Genomic DNA, 19,530 nt, shown 5'->3' with positions numbered 1-19,530 from the left:
ACGCAGCACGTTAACGCCGATAACGGCGCACCACTAGTTTTTTCATATCGCGATATTATCGCAAATGCAATTAATTGTTCAGCCCTAATTTGTAGCACTTAAAACTATTGAATTGAAGTATTTTTATTCTTGGTGTTTTAATTTTAGACAAAGTTTTATAAAATTTAAATATACGCAATTTACTGGTTATCTGCCATTACTTGAAAATCACTATCTTAACTGTATTAGCCAAAATTGCTCCATCCCTAATATTTAACCCCAATTATAAACAACTGTTATAGTAATAGTGATGGGTTTTTTGTTCTCTGGCTAGTTTTTTGTTCTCGGTCACTGTCGTCTCTGGCCTGTTCACTGGATGATTAAAGCATAATGTGACTTTCTAGCAGCTCCCTGTTTAAACTACTTCGAACTGGACAATATGAGCAAAATCTTTATCACAAAAAAGGTCATTTTCAACCACAGTAAGGAATGACAACACAATATAGTTATATATTTGCTAAAGGACACTATAACTACATTATAGCTATATAAATCATGAGGATCACCTGTATAAACATTCTATATCGAAATACTGCCCAGCCCTAAAACTTGCTCTTGGTAAGGCATAGTATGACTAAAGGCATTATAGACATACCAGTTTGACTTTCTGTAAAGCTGCTTTGATCAATGTGCATTGTAAAAAGCACTATACAAAAAAAAATTGACAGAATCTGAAACAGAAGAATTTGTGGTCACTGACCTTGTTGAATTCCTCCCAGGAGTTGCTCCAGGTCCAATAGTGTGCCTTGTACTGCCCGATCCGCACTGCCATCAGCTGGTTGCCACGATAATAGAAGATGGGTCTGTTGGGTATGAAATGGGAATTTTGTGATAAGACATTCCGTTTGCCAATACTGCCCACCATGTCTCATCCCATTTTGACAATGTGTGTTCAGTAAAACACCTTTTGCAAAAGGATAATGGTCTCTTTCTCAAAGCCTCCAGGTAGTGGCTTTATCAGGAGACTTCCCTCAGAATCATCAGAGGTGGAAAGAGTATGAAAATATTCTACTCAAGTACCATTACATTAATTAAATTTTACTTATTTACAAGTAAAAGTACCAGTCTAAAAATCTACTCAAGTAAAAGTAAAAAGCAGCTCATTTTACTCAGAGTAAAAATTACGTAGTTACATTTTAACAGTGGGAGGGAGGCAAAAATGGGACAGGCCAAGGGTGTCAAACTCAGTTCCTGGAGGGCCATAGCCCTGCACAGTTTAAATATAACCCCAATTAAACACATCTGATCCAGCTAATCTAATCATTTAGGTTTATTTAAAAACTACATGGTATGGGTGTTGGAGCAGGGTTGGAACTAAACTCTGCAGGGCTGCGGCCCTCCAGGAACTGAGTTTGACACCCCTGGGATAGGACTATTAATCTCAAACTACTACTACTTTTTTTTTTTTTTGAAGGAATCAGTTATTTATAATAATAAAACATTTGGGCAGCTATCAGGCACATTAAATCAGTATCAACAAAATTCATCTTTGCAATGCAGAGGAAACACAGAAGCTTCATCTGAAGTGGCATTTAGATGTATTTAGACACTGTTTAATGCAGGACATGAATGCATTTAACCTGCAGTTACAAATGCAGAAATAATTTTTTGATATATAAGACATAAAATGTTGAATACTCGTATGAAAAAAAAAATAAATAAATAAAAATCAAAAGATTCTTTAAAGGGGTCATTTTCCTTTCTCTTTGGAGTGTTACAAGCTCTTGGTGCATAAAGAAGATTTGTAAAGTTGCAAAGACTAAAGTCTCAAATCCAAAGAGACATTCTTTATAAAAGTTAAGACTCGTCCATACCCCACTAAAATGGTCACTATGTGTGTAGATTTGCATAACACCGCCCAGATGTTCACGCAAAAAGAAAAAAATCAACACCTTTCAGAAGGCGGGGCATAGAGGAGAAACAATAATGTACAGTGTGTGGAAAATAATGTGTTTTTTAAACCTTAAACTGCATAAACACATTTCTTTACACCAAATACACAAAACAATGTTCTTTTTAGCAGCATCATATGACCCCTTTTAAATGTGAAATTAAAACCGCCAGTAGGTGTCAGTAAGTCACTGTTAAAAAGTGAGTCATTGCGATTGAACCGAATCATTTAAACCAGGGGTGTCAAACTCAGCTCCTGGAGGGCCGAGCCCTGCAGAGTTTAGATTCAACCCTAATTAAACACACATGATCCATCTAATCAAGTATTTCAGTCTTATTTGAAAGCTAAATGGTATGTGTGTTGGAGCAGGGTTGGAACTAAACTCTGCAGGGCTGTGGCCCTCCAGGAACTGAGTTTGACACCCCTGATTTAAACGGTTGATTCAGTCAGGAACATCATGTTGCTCAGAGAGGCAAACTGTGCTATGGTGGCTGTGTTGTACTGTTGTAACTGTTGTAAAAAAAAAAAATCTATATAATCATGCTGATTTTTGGAGGAAAAAAAAACAGCACTCTTTGCGTGATATTGATTTACTATATGAAATGATATAAATATAAATTTTCTGCCCCTATATCTTAAATTTTTTTTGATGCATTTTAAATGCATTTTAACAGACTGAATCATGCAGTGAAAGAACACACTCTTAATGCACGTGCACACTAGTCTAATCTACTAGACTTGTTTGGATTTTTGGCAAAATACTGATAATGTCAAATCATACATCGTTAAAACAACAATTACAATATTATCGCAGAGGATATATATTGCACATCCTGCATCACGGTCTTTTTGGCTAATTTGTGAACAACCTTTTGCTAAATTGTCAAAGCTTCATTTTAACCAACCACCAATGCAACGATGCAAGTATTTAGCTTACCTCTACATGTTTGTGAAGGGTTGATGTCGAGATTTTATAAGGTGCTAGTTTGGTCTCCCTAGGCAAACACAGCTTACACTGCATAATGGAGCATAAATATGGCCAGGGGTTCACTTCATTTCCTTCGAATAGGATGGGGTTTCGTTTTCAGCTGGGTCTGCACCATAATGCCTGTCTTGTCTGACTGCTTCTTTCTTGTGATTTTAGCACCAGTTTGCTCTCCTGCCCATTATTTAGCATACTGCCATAGTTTCCAGGGAGCATTTTTTTTTTTTTTTTTTTTTTTTTTACTCAGTAATTATGCGTTTTAAAATGAAGCGAAGTGCAGTACTTCAAACAAAATATACTTAAGTAAAATTACAAATTTTATAAATTACTTTTAAAAGTAGAATTACACAAAAAAGCTACTCAATTACAGTACATTTATCCAGAGGAACACCTACAGAAATTGTATGCTAGTAGCAAAATAAGAGTTGCAGACTGTATTTGTGCAGTGTCTCTGCCCTTGTTTACACCTGCTGTTAACATCAGGCCCAAGCAGACAATGATAAATAAAGAAACAGCATTCAATGCATCTAAAAGACGCACTGTGATACGATCACTCAAATAACCTTTGGAGCTGGACTGAGACAGTAATGGCCAAATTACATTTCTAGAGTAAGGGCATCTAACCACTTACACAACAGAGAACATTCTGACAAGAGATATTTAGGAATGGGTCTCGACTGAGCACCCAAAATGTTAATATGTAGTGTAAATAGGTTGATCAAAAAGCACAACAAACTATTCAAATGTGAATGAAAGTCACACTTGCTTTGAGGTGGTTACCTGTCTAGCAGTGAGTTGTTGAACAGGACAGGACTTAAATCGAGACCATCAATGACACGGTCATCAGGGGGAAGAACGCCAGCCACAGAAAGACTTGTAGTGAAGAGATCCATCACACTGCCCAATTGATAACTCACCTGATGAGCAAAACACTGGTATCATGCACAGAACACATAGTTTTGAATGGAATAATGAATTATTGAGCGATAACCAATGATTTGGTCAAGCTGGTAAATCTTCTGCACTATATAATACATATGCCTTAAACATTTTAAGGTTTTATTTTGGCTTGAATTAATTGGAATTTTATATTTTAGAATTATTTTAATAAACAGAGATCTGCGTGCAGCTAACTTGAAGAAAGACACATTCTTTTGTATATATTACTGGCATTGTAAGTAACAATAAAAAGCTGGCTGAAACAAGTGAAGTATGCCTTGACTCATAAAATAACTGTCTTTTGAAATGAAAGGGTTCACTGGAACTTTAGACAAAATCTGAAAAAAAAAAAAAATGTTTTTCAGCAAATTTTGATCATGTTTATCATGATCCAATTTAGAAGCCTCAGAAATGTATGTATCAAATATGATACAGCAGGCTTTATATAGTTAATTGGATAAGCAAGAACAATTATCTATCATAAATGACAATCAGTAATCCTAATATCAGCTGTGGGTCTATCAGATGCTCAAGATTGTTTAAGCTGCAAAACATAAACCCATGCTGTAACCCGCACATATACACAAACACACGCATGCAAAAGCATCTTCTTCATGCATGAACCTTGTCAAGATAGCACAGAGCGTTAGCACCGGCAAGGAGGCCAGTTTAGAAGAGCAGAACCACGATGCCGCGTTTCTTCAGTTCCCACTCTAATCTGTGCTCGCAGGTTTATTATAAACCACAGTAACATCTCTGTAAATGAAGAGAAAGGAGAGTTGGGACAGAGGCCGGAACTGCTGCTTTATCTGTCCTCCCCAGTCCTGCTGCAAAAAAAGCTTTATTTTATTTATAAACTTTGAACTATTTTCCGATAAAATGCCATTTTTTCGCTGTCATCCTTGATCTTCCATTCTATTCTCTCCTGAGCGGCCCTTTGAGGGAGACGGCACGCTCACAATCAGATAGCGCTATCAGCACGGAGCAGCTGGCTCTGCCACGCACACATATACACACACATCGCCTGCTTCAGCCTCCCAGAATTCCCTTCACCACTGCCAGACAGGCAGTAGATTCCATTATCTTCACTCTCAGGCTTCACACACACAGACATACCCTACATACATACTTATACACACAGGAAAAGGAGAAATCAAAGGGAACAATTAATAAAGGTAACTAGCCGCTACCTCCAGCTGCTCTTATCCAGCAACACACACAAAAAAACATGGGACTAGTAAAAAAAGGAAATGGATATTTCTTTATCTCCAATTCATTTCCTCCTCCTCCTCCTCTAATTCTAACTGTCTGTGTCTCTGTGTCTTTGGCTGACGCTAGTTATCTGAGCAGACAGACCTGCAAACCCTGCCTAATGCACTCAGTCTATGTGTCTCTGAGCTGATAAACACCACAGGAGAGACTGGGATGTCCACATTAGCTGTGACGCCACGTCAAGTTAAAAATAATTTTAAAACCCATCTCGAGACCTCTGTTGTGTTTCATTTAGCTGTTTCTGAATGCAATTGATCCTCTTTAGGGTTACAGATTTGCTAAGTCTAATACAGTTCACACAGTCTCATCCTTACTAACATAACAGAATTTTTTTTTTTTTTGGTCAATTAATGTAATTTTTGAGAATCTCTGATTTTTCATTTGTACATTTCATTTTATATGTTTGTGAATAAATGTTCGCTTCGATTTTTTTGTAAATCTGGAATAAATATAACCCCACATAAATTGGTAAAACAAAAAGGGCCATCAATGCTTCCCAAGAGAGAAATGGACAAGAAGATACACATATCACAAAGAGCCAGCCTGCTGCTGCAAGACAAATATTAACAGTGTGAAACACCTGCTTATGCCACTCTGCACTGCTCTGGCACTGCCCAGACACCTGGCACACCACACGCCTCCATCCCAGCCGCATACCCCAGCACTCCTCTCTGCTCTCCTCTCCCTTTCTGTTCTTTATCCGGCACGCCTGGCATATTCAGATACAGACGCCCTCATTACAGCTCAATCCAACCTCAGCAAACACACAAACAGATTAGCCGCTTAAGACGTTCCCAATCCCCCTCTCCCTCGTCACTCTGCCGTGCTATCAGGGCCCCGCACACCCCTCAGATATGAGCCGGGGGCAGGCTTAGCGCGGCTCCTGCGCTCCCTCCTCGAAAAATCCCCCCACGCCACAGCCCCATGTCACAGCTGCCCCTAATACAATTAAAAGTCATTTGCAGAGCACACAGCTTCAGCGGATCTGGAAAAGGATGCTTCCTCTGGCACAAAAAATAAATAAATAAATAAAAGAGTGAGGAAAAGAGACCAGGGGTGGGAATCATAAGGAATTTCAAGAATAAATAGAAGGAGTTTGGTTAGGGCTGCACGATAATGGTTAAACTGATTATCTAGATTATTTTGATTAAAATTATAATCACGATTATTAATAACGATTATTCTATCCTGCTGAAAAAAAAAAACTGCTAAAACCAGCCTAAACTTAGCTGGTTTAAGCTGGTCTCCCAGCTTGGTCAAGCTGGTTTTAGCTGGTTGTTCCAGCTGGTCTCCCTGCCTGACCAGCTAAGGAAGTGGTCAAAACCCCTCTAAAACCAGCCTTCTGACCAGCTTTGACCAGCAGAGACCGGGCTGGATTACCAACTAAAATCAGTCAACCAGCTTAGGCTGTTTTTAGGATATATATATTTTTTTTTTATTCAGCAGGGAAATGCAATAACATTTCATGTGTCCTTTAACCAACCTCCTCTTATACACTGACTTCATTTAACCAACTATGATTATTCAAAACTCATGGTTTTGGTTAGTGTTTTGTCATCTGTATTCACATTACATTTTCTAAGTGACAATTTGTTCGCAAATGGGAAAAAAAACACTCAGATCGCACAGTAAATTTGCCCAAAGATTGTTAATACACACTGAAAACTAACATTGCCATACCATTTTCAACACGAAAACTGGAAAAAAAAACTTTAGAAACTCTTAATATAAAATCCAACAATTCCAATTTATGTACATTTTTCCCCATGGTATTGTCACAGGTAGGAAAAGCGCATTTATTCCTCAAACACAATAGATCCATTATTGAAACTCAGTGAAAGTTTGATCATGGCACATTTGGTAACACAAACAGTACAAATGCTTTGTGAAAAAAAACACACATTGTCTTTATGACACTTTCATGTAAGCAGAATATCGCTGTGGAGAGATCGCTAAACTCATATGTTTTTATATCATCATCAGCGCTTGTTCCGCCATCAGTGAGCTCGCACAGGGTTGCCAGATTGCACAAATTAAATAAAACACCAGGCAGAAAGTGTATCCTTAAAGAAGAAAAGCTCTGTTTTGGGGCTTAAAGCTCTTCACATCTGGCAACCACAAGCATGAACGCTAGTGAAGTCTTGTTAGCAATGCAAGATAACGCAAATGGCAAATTAAAAACACGTTTCAGGATAAATAACGAGCCGGCCAATATTGTGATGATTATTTTTAATTAATCGAGAAAGGTGGATATCTTTATCGAGATTAAAATCCGATTAATCGTGCAGCCCTATGTTTGGTAACGAATTCAATCATTGTCCTGACAAAGGTAAATATTAAAATGGAGCTGCATCATAACTGTTTTTTAAAATATGGAACCAATTTTTATGTGATCTGCTTGATCGGATCACGGTGATCGCATGTTAATGCCAAGTGTAAACGCAGCCAAAGTGAATGTTTTTTGAGTTGCATTAATCACCAACCAAAAAATTTGATTGAACAAAAGGGCTGTGTGATGTAACACAATCACAGCCAGTCTGAACATATTGGATGTTTAAGGGCCTTTCACACTGTAGAAGGCACTGATGGAGTGTTTGAAGAGATAGAAATGTATGAGGTGAGTTTTGAGGGTGTGGAAAATGAAATACAGTGAACTGGAAAGCACAACTGGGACTTCTACATTTAAATGAAACAGCTAAGGATCATTCTTACTGTGCCAGCAGGGATCCGTCCAGGCCACCAGGCAATGGCTGGTTCCCTCATGCCGCCTTCAAACGTAGTCTCCTTCCCACAGAGGAATGGTCCGTTACTGCCGCCTGAGGATGAAAAAGGAGAGGAGAGAATCTCAAACTCAAAGCCTCATCTGTGAAATACAGTGATGGCAATTCATCTCTAACAAATAATCTTTACAAAAGAGACTCTAGACACAAAAAAACTGAATAGGTGTATTGGGAGTGTAAATGAAAGATAAATTGAGATAGCAGAAGAAAGAATAAAGTGCAAGAGATGCAAGTTTGATTCATGCTTGCGCTAAGTGGTGGCTCACTAAATGCCACAGAAGACAAATAAGCCTGAGCTTTCTCTAAATATTTATTAGGAATAAATTAAAAACAGTACCAGGGAGAGTAACGAACTAAAACTAACCACACATTTAAAGATACACTGTGTAACTGTGTAAAAAACACGGTTGCGCTTTGGTTCTGCTCCTCTACAATGATAAGTTTGGTTTGAGGCACCGGTGTATATATGAATACATCTTATCAGAGAGGATGACACACACAGGTGAACATATGCATTGTCATGGAAAATCCATCCTGAAAGCTCGAAAATCTAAATAATTATTATAGGTTTATCAAAGTGTATTTGAGTAAAGACATGGTTTGGAGGATTTTTTGGCACTCCCTCATTATTAATAACATTTTGTAATTTTTTAATCAAAAAAAGTTACACAGCATAGTTTTAACTTAATTGAATTTATCGGTAACATGAAAGCAGCTCAGTGTAGCTCAGAGCAACCCTTCATCCCTAAAAGCCAAATAAAAATAATATATGAACAATAATAACAACATTAATATATTTTTATATATTGTTACATATTTAACTTTTAACTGTTACAAACTTGAAATTTATGCAACAGGCAGAGAGATAAAAAGATTTAAAAAGATCTATAGTAATAAACAGATGGAAAGAAACTTTCAAATTAAACTCAAATGAATTATAATAAAAAACTGAAAAAAAATGTATATATATATATATATATATATATATATATATATATATATATATATATATATATATATATATATATATATATATATAACTATAATTTCAGCCTCTTCAGAAAAAAATCCTCAAAATAAAAAACTACACCATCAGTAGAGGAATTGCAACAAATTATTTTAATTAAAAAACCCAAATAATTTAATGCAATTCTCCTACTTAATAAAAAAAAAAAAAAAAAAAAAGTGTCATAAATGCCCCCGAAAAATGGCATAAGACCCCTATGGTGTTTTAATGTTTAAGGTGGAATAGTGTGAATGGATTCCCACTTTGAAGCGGTCCAGACATCACTGCTGCCCCATTATCCGATGTGAAGAACACCAGTGTTTTGTTGTGGATTCCCAGACTGACCAGGTGAGCCAGAATCTGACCGATGCTGTCATCCAGTTCCATCATTGCATCACCATAACTACAAGACAAATCACACAGTGTCTTACCACCTTAATCACGGCAATTAAAGCACTAAAAATTACCCCAGATAACCTGTTCAGTTGCTCTAACCCAGACAGCATAACAAATTCTGTCAAATGATCCCACGTTTGAAACCTGTCCTGTGACAGATGGATGTGATATATGGAGGAAGACAGATGCCACAGATAGATGTGCACTGGTTATAAAATTTTAAGATGTGGCGTGTCAGGCTGAATCCCTGCAATGCCAGCACCTGGCTAATACCCCTCAGCCTTGAGCCATTCCTCTGTCAACACAAACCTCATTTAGCATTCTGAAGAAACGTATGCTTACAGAAGCCCCAGTATTCCAAAGCACTGGAAGGAATACTAAACAGCTGCAAACAAGACTACAAATGAAGCCTCTAGCCTTTATTCTCGCCTCATAGCAGAAAATAAATAAATCTCATAAACTAAAATATAAATCCAAAACTGGAACACACAATGCTGAATTGTTGGTCAAAACAATAAATGTGTTATGGCCGTTAAGTAATAACTGGCTGATTTGACAATTTTTTTTTTATTTTAGACTATTTGACTTTTTATAATGTGTTTTCAGACTAGTGGAAAGAAAACATGCAAAATACACTTCTAAGTGTTTATTTCATTGCATTTTATCTATTTGCATCTGTAGATTTCAATTACAATATATATCTTTAAATGTCATTTCCTGAACATGATTTTTTTTTCATGCACTGAGCTGGAAATCTCCACTTCAATACACCAAATTTTTATAGTTTAATTCCTATCTATATTCTGAATGTTTTTAAAGAATTTGTCTGATTTCATACAACATTTTATCCTTAAAAACATGGTGATTTTTATTTATTTATTAATTAATTTTTTGGACAGTATTTTCTAAATTTATGGACTGATAATATGACATCCCTTCTGTTTAAAAAAAAAAAAAAAAAAAAAACCTGACTCTTAAGTCAATAAAATAAAACATCAGTTTTGAACCAAGCTTTATCCAATGTTCAGATTTCTGTTCTAGAAATATATGCAAATTAGTGCATATTTAATTAGATAATGCCAATCAAAATCAACTTGGAAGTATGGTGATATCTATTAGTTAAATTTCTACCCTATACAGTGTTTATAAAAACAAGCATTATTTGAGCTTTCATTCATGTGAATAACACAAACATCCTGGATGAGTTACGATGGATGAGATACTTAGCAATATTCACATACCGCCCCCTCTGGCTCTTTCCCAGGAAGCGTTTTGAGGCGTAGACAGGCGCGTGGGTTGCATCTGGAGCCCAGTAGAGAAAGAAGGGCCGCTGGGCCACAGCTTGCTGAGAGATAAAGTCCAAGCCTTCCTGGAGAGAGATAGGATAGAAACCAACTTCAGGCACATCTATCCACATCAACAGCGCTGATCCACACAAATAAACATTAATCAAGCCAATGAACAGGAAAACTTGCCTTCAAATAAATTTGGGTGAGGTTGGATTCCCCTGTTTTCACATTAATCTCAAACTCTTCGTAATACCTGCAAAATACACAGATCATCAATGCGACAAATGAGACCATCCCTACAAACTCATTTCAACACCATATGAGTTCTTGTTCCAAATGACAAGCTTCCTAAACCAAGTGCTGCAGCAGGGTGTGATCACGAAGTGAATTTGAAGAGGTAAATTGCAAGATTGTGTCTCAGAAGACACACGCGTTGTGAGAAGGTGCTGAGGCGTGGAACGGTAGAGGCAACTCTCTTATGCTCTGGCTGTTCCAGGTGTCCTAACGTACCGCTAGCGCAACCTGCCATCTCTTGGGTGTGAGTGTGTACGTGTTTATCTGGCCACGCCATGCTGATTAAACCCACTGCTAAGCGCAAAACCAGCCCTATCGCCAAAGCCAATGACCCAGAATGCACATATGGCTGTTTTGGAATGAACAAACGGGCAGAAAATGAGATACTACAGTGCAGATGGTATAAAAAGAGAAAAAATGAAAATTCGCTTTGCCAAACGGACATGTTCATGTGAAGCGGTATACGATTTTTACATTTTCTGAAGAAAATTTAAGTGGAGCCTGCCCGTTCAAAATTCCACCATGTTGCTATGCGGTTTCACTATGAAAAACATCTTTGTACCTCACCTTCCCTTCATTTCGGAGTTGTTGTAGACAGGTATATTGGGACAGACGCTGTTATTGTAGGGGCCAAAATGGCAGTTGGGTGAACCAAACCATTCATCAAAGCCATGCTTCAGAGGTAAGTACTGAGTTCTGTGCCCAAGGTGCCTGACGTAGAAGATAAAATGTAATGTTTCAAAAGAACATTTTTAATATGCAGTAAATAAAAATGTAATTATCTAAAAAAAAAAAAAAAAAAAAAAAATTCATCCATTAAATTATTAAAAACGATCAGCAATGTATTTAAATACATTTTAAAAAATGCAACTATTGGTATTTAAATAAGCTATATTATTGTATTGCTTTGTTTTACATTTTAAACATTTTATCATTAATTAATCACAGTTAACAGTAATGATTACACAAAATACAAATATGACAAATTCTCTAATTTGAAATCTCACAAGACAAGCACAATATCAAGGCAAAGTGTATTGTGCATATAATATTAACAGATAGCTCAATCAAGTTAAGACTTTAAAACTGGAATAAACTTGCAAAATAATAAAAAAATATATATATATTGTTCTGTGAACCTAGAAGTTTTTTTTTTTTCACTTTGCATACTGCTTCATACATCTCGTGAGAGAGGCTTCAGGGAATCTCACCACTTGCCGATGATCTTGCTGACATAGTCTTTCTTTTTCAGCAGTTCTGGAAGCAGGATCTCATCCGGAGATATTCCCCCCACTATCTCCTGAGGTGTGTACGCTGTAGGAGAGAGAATCCATTATTGGAGTGCACCATAAAGTCGTTCGAGGAGATAAACTGATAATAGTGAAGGAGGGCTGAGGAAAGAAGGATATGGTTTACGATCATACCATTCCTAGCATGAGCATTGGTGGTGTAGAATCCATTTCGCACAGGAAGTCTTCCAGTAAGCAAAGCAGCCCTGGCTGTAGAGTACAGACAATTTATGAAGAAAACATTGTTTAGTAAAGACACAAAAGACATACCTTTACCCATAAGACAAAAATTGTGTAGCTCACAGATTGTTTTTTACAACATCAAACACCACCAACTAAAAAGTTATTAGATACAGGGGTCGGACAGTTTTGGAGAAAAGAATTCCTCCGATTCCCTCCTCCGACATCTCTGCAACTGGCAGATGTTTTTACAGACAACATTTAACTAGAGACTATTCAAAGTTGTATGAATCTATTCTAAGAAGGTTGGAAGCTGTATTAAAGGCAAATGATTGCAAAACCTACTAATAAAATATTTCCTAATTTCCATTATCTTGTCCAACTCCTGTACAAAACTGCACAAGTTTGAATCTGATTAAAGTTCAAGATGCTAATTCATAACACTTACTCATTTGCTGAAATTTACATCATGTTGTATTTAAGACTTTCAGAGAGAGAGAGAGAGAGAGAGAGAGAGAGAGAAAGGAAAGAGAGATTGGACATGAGAGAGCTGGATATTGTGATTACAAAGTTCTCCACTATCTACATTGTGATTAATATTCTAATTAAGCAAAGCTCTATAATAACGTCTCTCTACAGCGGCAGGTACGAGTGCTCCAGGCACCTTCATCTCACACATTCAAGATTAACAATTGATTAAGCCTTATTTGCTTAAAAATTAATTAGAATCGAAAAGAGGACTAATAGAAGATCTGCTCTGCATAGCAAGTTGATTCAAATTCCCAAATTATGCATAATTAGCATATTTCAGTACTGTTGGTGTATTATCCATATTAGCATAATAAAATGTCGTCTCACTATCATGTAGCCACACACGTCTTGTGTTCTCACATGGAATTAAAATGGCTGAAGCATTTGGAGAATGTTTTTTTTTTTCTCAGCAGGATGACAAAAGACAAAAAAAGAGAATGAAAAGGAAAATATTTGCAAATGCAATATAAAGTGATATATATTTAATATAAGACACCTCAAACAAAATGAGTATTTTATTTCTGCAGAAAGAAAAATTCAATAATGTTTTTAAAGTCAGGGTTTTTTTGTAGGCTATACTGTATAATGAATGTTTTATTTACTTTTATCAGTGTTTATGAATGTGGTGGGCATTCACATTCAAAAGAGATTGCAAAAACCTTTCAATTTAATATCAGTTCTGGAGCTTTCAACAATGTTTTGTAAGTCCATTTGCTTCTTATGTCTAGACCAGGCCTATTCAACCAGAATCGAATCTGAATAGCCCTATCTAGACTCTGGTTAGACATATTTAGAATAGAATACTGCAACACCATTTTTACAGTAGGCAGTATGCAAATTTTCTGTGTGCATGAAATACCCAGATGAGCTACTTCATTGGCAAAAATGTGCAGTATACTGTATAAGCAAAGCACACTGCTCGGAGTACTACAATACCTAAATTAAATAATTAACCTGTCTTTCTTTACTTTATTGTTTGCTTGGACCGGCAACATAATTAACTACATTTACTAAATCTGAATTAATCAGCAATGCATTGTAGCCTACACAGTACTATTGTTTAAAACATTTATCGTAGGCAGCATGCAGTATGTTAATATTCCAAACATAGATGATAGAGAAATAAAGGTAAGCAGTTGCGGCTCAGCCTCCCCAAAATTTTGGGGTGAAAATGGGAGGAGGACTATTTAATGTTAATAAAATTCACAATTAATTTCATTACATATCTCAGAATGTGTATTGTTTGTTTGTAATTTCACAGTTGTAATACCATAAAATGTTAATGAAGTTGGAAAATGCTGCATTTCTATTGCGAATGTGCTGAATCTGCTGATGTAATTACAACCGCTAGGTGATAGAGAAGGGGAGGGGGAGGCAGGGGGAGAGTTGACCTCTCGTGACTCAGTTGATAAAAAAAATAGCCAATCAGCACTGAGTGTTCACTTTCAGTGCTGAGAAGTGTTGAGAAAAGAAACCTCGTAAAGGAGGCTAACCTCCCTTCTGATATCAACCAATCATCATAGAGACATAAATTACGTGATATTAGTTTGAACGTCTCGCGCTGCACTGATAAGGCACTAATTACTTATGATGAGCAGCGATATTGAATATTTGATCGCCAACAGATTTTCCAAGCTGTCATTCAAACAGTATATATACAAATTTAAAAAAGGCAAAACACGCCTAAGCTGGATATAGAATACAGCAGTCGGCTTAACAGGCAGCTCTCTTTTAACACAGACTTTTAAGATGGGATGGATGTTTGCTCCAAGTGATAGACCAGGTAAGTGAAATTATATTATATTGTTGTATGTGTGTCGTTTTCTTTACATTTTCTGACTAAAAGCAACCAAAAAGCCATTTTAAGGCAGTTAAGTAAATAATAATAATCGGCAGGGATCCCAGACCAATACAATTAGTGTGCCTCCTCTATTTTAAAACTCAGAAGCTGCCACTGAAGGTAAGGCCAGAAGCAGCACATACAGGGGGAACACAGAGGGTTGGCAGTGTAGAAGTTTGGAAACAGCATCCCCTGAGCAGCCATCAGATCCAAGTTTGGAGTTTCCTTGGAGGGCTCCCCAAATACTCCCAAATCACCCCACCCCATCTGCAGACAGAAACAAAGAATATGTCGTGAGCATGCAAAATACATATCAATCCAGGTGAATTAAATGTATTTATGGAAGTAAACTATAGCTCAACAGACTGCCAGACAGAGACAGAGAGAGATGTACTTTTATAGATATGCACAATTTAACAATAACCCTCATTGGTATTGGCTATCCATGCTATTTATTAAATGATCTTGAAAGATACTGGAAAAATTTAAATCAGACTGCACCTTTTCCAATGTAAACAACAGTAGACCAGAGGTTCTCAACCAGGGGGGCAGAGCCCACTAGGGGGCCTTAGCAAACTCCCATTTAATGTTACATTTAGTTAGTTATATTAACATAACCTTAGATAAAATGATATAAAAATAATATGAAATATATTTAAATTAGAATTAACTTCACAACATATATATACATCAGCTAAGATAAGTGGGCCTTCTTTTTGTCTTCGGTATTGGGGCCTTGGAGTCAAAAAGCTATAGAACCACTGCAGTAGGCTATGGTTTAACTATGCCTAGTTTAAAAAGTACAAAAAAGTCCCCCAAAAATTATTTTACATTAACGCATTTGAGGGTCAATTTTATCCTAAGCAACTTTGGATTAACACTGTATTTGAAATATACATTTTATCAGTTTGTACATTTCCTGAGGAGCGAACCAAAGACCCTGGTGTTGCTAGCACGATTCTCTACTGTATTTGGTATGAATCAGCATGATGATGATGATGTTTCAATTCATCCCTTCCAATGGGTCCCATCCCTTCCAATGCTTTGATGTCTGATTGCACTTCAAACATGTGACATTACTTAGTGTGAATTGTATTTTTCATTTAAAAACACGTAGAAAAGTACAGTGGGGAAAATATTTATTTGATCCCCTGCTGATTTTGTAAGTTTGCCCACTTACAAAGAAATTAAGGGTCTGTAATGTTATGGTAGGTTTATTTTAACGGATAGAGACAGAATATCAACCAAAAAAATCCAGAAAAAACACATATAAAAGGTTAGAAATTGATTTGCATTTGTGAAATAAGTATAATAAACAACCACCAAGAATTCTGGCTCCCACAGACTGGTTATGTGCCCATGTGGTACACAGATTAGTCCTGCCACTTTAAGAAGTTAATCCTTATGTCAGCTTGTTAGGTGAATAAGATACCTGTCCACACAATCTGTATCTTCCATTCCAGCCTCTCCCACCACCATAGGCAAGAAAAGGATGTCAGAGACAAAATTGTAGATGTGCACAAGGCTTGAATGGGCTACAAGACCATCAGCAAGAAGCTTGGTGAGAAGGAGACAGCTGTTGGTGTGATTATTTGGAAATGGAAGAAATACAAAACAACCATCAATTGGGCTCTGTCTGGAGCTCCATGCAAGATCTCGCCTCATGGGGTAAGGATGATAATGAGAAAGGTGAGGGATCAGCCCAAAACTACACGGGAGGAGCTTGTTAATGATCTTAAGGCAGTTGGGACCACAGTCACCAAGCAACCCATTGGTAAGTAACTAGGGCTGCACGATTAATCGCATGCATTTGTCATGCGTGTCTCATCAGTAAAGCCGGTTCCGTGATTAGCGGTAAATGTCTGTCACCTGTTTTCAAACGGGAGCGGCAGTTAATACACAGAGCCGTACTTCACTGACAAGCTACGCAATATTCTGTTCATAATCGAGATTAATCGCATTCGATTATGAACACGATATTGCGTAGCTTGTCAGTGAACTACGGCTCTGTGTATGAACTCCCGGTGCATTTGAAAACAGGTGACGGATATTTACCGCTAATCACGGAACCAGCTTTACTGATGAGACACGCATGACAAATGCATGCGATTAATCGTGCAGCCCTATAAGTAACACACTACGCCGATGGACAGAAATCCTGCAGTGCCCGCAAGGTCCCCCTGCTCAAGAAGGCACATGTACAGGCCCATTTAAAGTTTGCCAAAGAACATCTAAATGATTCAGAGAAGGCTTGGGAGAAAGTGCTGTGGTCAGATGAGACCAAAATTGAGCTCTCTGGCATTAACTCAACTCACCGTGTTTGGAGAGAGAGAAATGCTGACTATGACCCCAAGAACACCATCCCTACAGTCAAGCACGGAGGTGGAAACATTATGCTCTGGGGCAGTTTTTCTGCTAAGGGTACAGGACGACTTCACCGCATTGAGGGGCAAATGGATGGGGCCATGTACTTTAAAATCTTGGACGAGAACCTCTTTTTCATAGTACTGAGACTGCTCTAATTAGAGTTAAAAATGACCTGCTCTTATCATCTGATCGTGGTTGTATCTCTCTATGAGTGCTACTGGATCTTAGCGCTGCGTTCCCCACTATTGACAACAACGTTCTTTTGAATAGAAAAGAAAACTTTGTTTGCATTAATGAAAGTGCATTTGCATGGTTCAAATCGTACTTATATGACCATATATGACCATGTTTCCTTAGAAAGCCCTGTTTTAGCATTTGTAAAACTGCATTTTTCCATCTCAAAAATATATCTAAATTACAACCTATGCTCTCAATGTCAAATGCAGAAATGTTAATCCATGTGTTTATGACCTCAAGGTTAGATTAATGTAATGCTTTATTGGGTAGTTGTCCTGCATGCTTAATAAACAAACTCCAGCTAATCCAAAACGCAGCAGCTAGTGTTCTTACTAGAACCAGGATGTATGACCATATTAGCCCAGTTCTGTCAACACTGCACTGGCTACCTATTAAACCTCGTATAGATTTTAAAATCTTGCTTATTACTTATAAAGCCCTGAATGGTTTAGCACCTCAGTATTTGAACGAGCTCTTGTTACATTATAGTCCTCCATGTCCACTGCGTTCTCAAAACTCTGGCAATTTGATAATACCGATGGAGTTTTTGTTCCTTGCCGCTGTCGCCTCTGGCTTGTTTAGTTGGGGACACTTCATTGCCAACAATATCATTGACTTGATTGCACAGATACTATTTAAACTGAACTGAGCTGGATGATGACATCACTGAATTCAATGATGAACCGCCTTTAACTGAAAAATGAGTGTTTACTTTTTTTCATTTTGCATTATTGACATACTATTTTCCTAATTAATGCTGTACAGTTGCTTTGACACAATCTGTATTCTTAAAAGCACTATATAAATAAAGGTGACTTGACTTGACTTCCCTCAGCCAGAACACTGAAGACCCATCCATGACCCAAAACATAGCACCAAGGCAGCAAAGTATGGAGACAGATTAGTCTCAAATATAATTCACGCAAAAAACACGATTCACACATGCGTAGACAATTTCACATGCATGAAATCTAATTCACGTGCGTGAAAAAATATATATATATTCACAAAAAGCAATTCACATGCGCAAAATAAAATTATATATTCATAAAATACATTTCACAAATGCAAAACACAATTCGTAGATATACAACTGTGCACAAAAACCTTTTTGCTTTTTGAATTGCTTTTTGTGAATATATATTTTTTTTCACGCACGTGAATTTTTTTTGTGTGTACGTGAATTAGGTTTCATGCATGTGAAATTGTCTACGCATGTGTGAATTGTGTTTTTTGCGTGAATTATATTTGAGACTAATCTGCTTCCATAGCAAAGGAGTGGCTTAAGAAGAAGCACATTAAGGTCATGGAGTGACCTGGCCAGTCTCCAGACCTCAATCCTATAGAAAATCTGTGGAGGGAGCTGAAACTTTGAGTTGCCAAATGACAGCCAATAAACTTTTAGAGAGGATCTGTAAAGAGGAGTGGACCAAAATGTTCCTGAGACGTGTGCAAACCTGGTAACCAACTACAAAAAATGTCTTACCTCTGTGCTTGCCAACAAGGGTTTCTGCACCAAGTACTAAGTCATGTTTTGCTTGGGGATCAAATACTTATTTCACTCACTGAAATGCAAATCAATTTCTAACCTTTCTAACCCTATAATATGTTAATATGTTTTTTTCTGGATTTTTTTTTTTTTTTTTTTTTTGATTGGTATTCTGTCTTTATATGTTAAAATAAACATACCATAAAAATGACAGAGCCTTCATTTCTGTGTGGGCACACTTACAAAATCAGCAGGGGATCAAATAAATATTTCCCCCACTGTATAAATTAGTAATATAATCTCTTTGGGATATAGTTGTCAGCACTAAATATTGCAACATACATCGTAATAAATACAATAATAAAGAGAGATTATGCTATTTATACACAATATACAATATAAACTATAACATGTATATGTATTGCACACACCAAATATATGTTGCACAGACATTATATAAACACAAAATCGTGTAAAATCGTGTTAAAAAAAGTTCTATAGTTAGTTGGTCAGTCAAGTTTTTATCAAAAAGACCTCCAAAGGACTTACATCATCCATAAGCATGATAATGATGTTTGTACCATGCTGGCTTCCTGCGGTCTGACCCACACTTACTGCCCATAAGACACAGATGACAGTCGTAAGACTCATTGTAGCGTTCTTTTAAATCTTTTCCCAACACATGCTAACTCTCAGGACGTGCACC

General features: G+C 37.1%; 1 protein-coding gene across 4 annotated transcripts in view; it reads right to left on the bottom strand.

Annotated features, from left to right (window-relative positions):
* LOC109052187 (N-acetylgalactosamine-6-sulfatase-like) overlaps positions 1 to 19,511 on the bottom strand; it is a 45,596-nt gene extending 26,085 nt beyond the window's left edge. For 3 of the 4 annotated variants that reach the window (XM_042760954.1, XM_042760955.1, XM_042760957.1), the window contains exons 1-11: positions 19,374 to 19,511; positions 14,875 to 14,998; positions 12,316 to 12,390; positions 12,103 to 12,205; positions 11,459 to 11,602; positions 10,784 to 10,850; positions 10,550 to 10,677; positions 9,176 to 9,315; positions 7,839 to 7,942; positions 3,696 to 3,832; positions 740 to 842 (exon numbers count right to left, since the gene is read on the bottom strand). In XM_042760954.1, coding sequence (XP_042616888.1) covers positions 740 to 842; positions 3,696 to 3,832; positions 7,839 to 7,942; positions 9,176 to 9,315; positions 10,550 to 10,677; positions 10,784 to 10,850; positions 11,459 to 11,602; positions 12,103 to 12,205; positions 12,316 to 12,390; positions 14,875 to 14,998; positions 19,374 to 19,475 — 1,227 coding nt within the window. In that variant the 5' untranslated portion in view covers positions 19,476 to 19,511. The other variant, XM_042760956.1, reaches the window with a different exon arrangement.
* Between the last annotated feature and the right edge of the window lie 19 nt (positions 19,512 to 19,530).

The sequence above is a fragment of the Cyprinus carpio genome, chromosome A7 (genome assembly GCF_018340385.1).
Source record: "Cyprinus carpio isolate SPL01 chromosome A7, ASM1834038v1, whole genome shotgun sequence".
NCBI classification, from domain to species: Eukaryota; Metazoa; Chordata; class Actinopteri; order Cypriniformes; family Cyprinidae; genus Cyprinus; species Cyprinus carpio.
This window is presented reverse-complemented; position numbering and strand designations above follow the sequence as displayed.